At 45.2% G+C, this 3,107-nt stretch overlaps 1 protein-coding gene across 33 annotated transcripts in view; it reads left to right on the top strand.

Moving 5' to 3' along the window:
• The window catches only part of MAP4K4 (mitogen-activated protein kinase kinase kinase kinase 4), a 187,947-nt gene that overhangs the window by 113,346 nt on the left and 71,494 nt on the right, over positions 1-3,107 (top strand). For all 33 annotated transcript variants that reach the window (XR_001362622.1, XM_014541901.1, XM_014541881.1 and 30 more), the window contains exon 3: positions 2,016-2,141. Coding sequence is in view for 32 of the 33 variants with exons in the window: in XM_014541901.1 (XP_014397387.1) it covers positions 2,016-2,141 (126 nt within the window). In the remaining variant the exon portion in view is untranslated. The remainder of the gene's footprint in view (positions 1-2,015; positions 2,142-3,107) is intronic.

The raw sequence follows: 3,107 nt of genomic DNA, 5'->3' as shown, positions 1-3,107 counted from the left end.
ACTCATTTTTTTTGGTTGATTTTTCTTTGTTAAATGGCATTTAAATATATAAAATAAATGTAAAAAATATAAATCTTTGTTTTACTATGGTTGCAAATATCAAAAAATTTCTATATGTGACACAGCACCAGAGTTAAGTTAGGGTTTTTCAAAATGCTGACACGCCGAGCTCAAAAGGTTCTCCATCACTGTCCTAGGTCATGGTTTCATTACATGTGTCTGCCCGCACCTTAGCTTCCAGGACGCAGGCCGCCCGGTGCCCGTGTGCCCGCCGTGTGTGCCAGTGTGCACCTGTGTTTCACACCAGTGGACAGCACTGAATTTAGGCCTGCAGAGGAGTTTAAATGTGTAAGAATTCATCCTCGGAGTCCTTCATGATCCTCTGTTGTTGCTCAGGCGCACCGCCTGGGAGCAGAGAAGCAGCGCTTGCTCTCTGTCTTGGGGGAAACCTGCTGGCAGTGCGTCCTGGGCCCTGGAGGCCCTGGGGTACCTGCTGCTGTGGGTGGAGGCGGGCTCAGCGCCGGAGGAGAACTGCGTCTGCACAGTGCACGCAGCTGCTCAGAACTTACGAAGCGATTGCCTGCTCTTACCACAAACGAAATTCTGATCAGCGTTTCCATTTGTCCTGCCCTGACTCAGCATTGCTCTTTTCGTTTTCCTACAGCCTTTACACCCCAGGTCCTTGTAGGTTCACTGATGAGTATAAAGAGAAAAACAAACCTCCAGTTCGCTTTCTAATGACCTAGCCCCGTGTAAGGAACGTGGAGGTTGGCTCTTTGGGCCGATGTGTTTCACTGTGGCCTGTCCCGGAGGAACGCATGCCTCTCAACAGGAGCATGTTTAGGGCCGTGGTCATGTGCCGACTGCTGTTAGGAATCCTTCCTCTCAACTAGCCTCAGGAGCCCACAGGCACGGGGGCCACGTGCTGGCGCAGAGGAGAGCAGCTTCGTGCGCCCTGTGCCCACGCTGTGGTGGCAGCTCACTGTCCCCTGCGTGAGGGAGTGGCGGACAGAACCCAGGACTGCGCTGTGGATGGATTGGGCGTCTAGTTCCACTCGGGCCTGCCCCTGTGCCGCCAGCTAATGTTTTAGTATGAAGTTCCTTTGCAGAGAGTCTGTTCTGTCGCCCTAGCCAGGCTGAACACTCGTTCTGTTTAACATTAAGGTAGCATCCTAGTTATTCAGTGTCGCATTTTTTATTGTTGCCTCAACATGGCCCTGTTGAAATCACAGATGAAGTGATGCGCATTTGGTGTGATTTTTCTGTGTACCGGGCTCGAAGGATGGTACAATGTCCGCAAATCAATAAATGTGATGCATCACATAAACAAACTGAGAGACAAAAATCACATAAGGAGTCACTGCACAGGCTGTCAGTGACTGTACTTGGCCACAGGACTTTGCTCTCATTCGCAGTCGTTACCTCGTGAGGCACATGGCAGCTGTGCCTATAGACCAGTGGTTCTCCACCTTCCTAATGCCGCAACCCTTTAACACGGTTCCTCATGTTGTGGTGACCCCCAACCATAAAATTATTTTCGTTGCTACTTCATAACTGTAATGTTGCTACTGTTATGAATCGTAATGTAAATATCTGATGTGCAGGATGTATTTAGGCGACCCCTGTGAAAGGGTCGTTCGACCCCCAGGTTGAGAACCGCTGCTATAGAGTATCTGTAATATGCTCATGCTGGGGCAGTCGGAAGCCACCATTTGAGAATTGCTTTTCTAAGATGATTCATGTTTGTTATGTGTTTGGTTTCCAATGCAGTGGTGTACAACTGGAAGTTTCTCTTTAAAAGATGGTTTCTTTCCCTCTCTGGTCTGGCTCAGTGGCTAGAGTGTCGGCCTGCAGACTGAAGGATCTCGGATTCGATTCTGGTCAGGGCAAGTCCCCGATTCTTGATGCAAGGATGGCGAGAATGGACTGGAAACTTCTGTCACTGCCTGTGGGGAGGGAAGTAAAGTCGTGCACATGATCAGAAGCCACACATTCTGTTTTTATTTTTTCTTAAGGATGAAGAGGAAGAAATCAAACTGGAGATAAATATGCTGAAGAAATATTCTCATCACAGAAATATCGCCACATATTACGGTGCTTTCATTAAAAAGAGCCCCCCTGGACATGACGACCAGCTCTGGGTAGGCACCGTGTCTGTCTGGGGGTTTCCTCGTGGGCCGGGTGGAAGGCAGCAGGGACCTTCCAGAGGAGGAGACAGCAGAGGAAAGGGGCTGGTGTCTGGGATCTTTCTTGGTGGACATTATACTGATGTTTATTTTGATGTTTTCACTTTGCCTGTTTCAGGAATAAAATGGCATGTTTTAAAAACAATGTAATTAAAGAGCAAGGAAATTAGGATCTTGAAAATAAAAAAATAAAAACTTTAATTATGAAAATTAACCAGATAACTGCTACGCGTCCAAAACGAAACCATCCTTGCATCTATAGACGCTTATGGCGTACAAAGGGTTAACATGGAAGCTGTACTGAATGAATCTTTCTTTATTACCTGGAAGTGAGAGACAGATCACAAGAAAACAAACATATCAGTAATTTTTAAAAGTATTGGTAATAATAGTTAATTAAAAACAATAAATTCCAGGGAAATTTCTGGACTTGACACATTCAAAATTCTCTCTTCTTAAACACATATATATTCAAGATGATGAAACAGATATTGTCAGAAATATGGTCATCACATTGGTTACGCCAAAGGCTCTGGACGTAGAGAGCAGTAATAGAGATCAGTCCTTTTCCTATGTTTCAAAAAAACCATTGTAGAAAATTTGCAAAATTAAGAAAATGCAAGGGAAATAGTTACTTTCATTTCAATTGCCCAAATGTCATCATAGTTAAAATTTTAGTTCAATTCATTTGATTTTTCAGGTACTTAAAAAATATACTTACGTTCATGTTGTTCAAACATTTAGATACAGTATCTACACTAATAAAAGAGAAACATGGTAATTGGCGTACGACCGCTACCCTTTTCATGGGCTAATCAGTGAGTATATGCAAATTAACTGTCAGCCAAGATGGCAGCCGGCAGCCAGGCACTGAAGCGAGCAGGGAGGCTTGCTTGCTGCAGACTCCAACGTTCCCCGCCT

This window comes from Myotis brandtii, unplaced genomic scaffold (assembly GCF_000412655.1).
Source record: "Myotis brandtii unplaced genomic scaffold, ASM41265v1 scaffold281, whole genome shotgun sequence".
In the NCBI taxonomy this organism is placed as follows: domain Eukaryota; kingdom Metazoa; phylum Chordata; class Mammalia; order Chiroptera; family Vespertilionidae; genus Myotis; species Myotis brandtii.
This window is presented reverse-complemented; position numbering and strand designations above follow the sequence as displayed.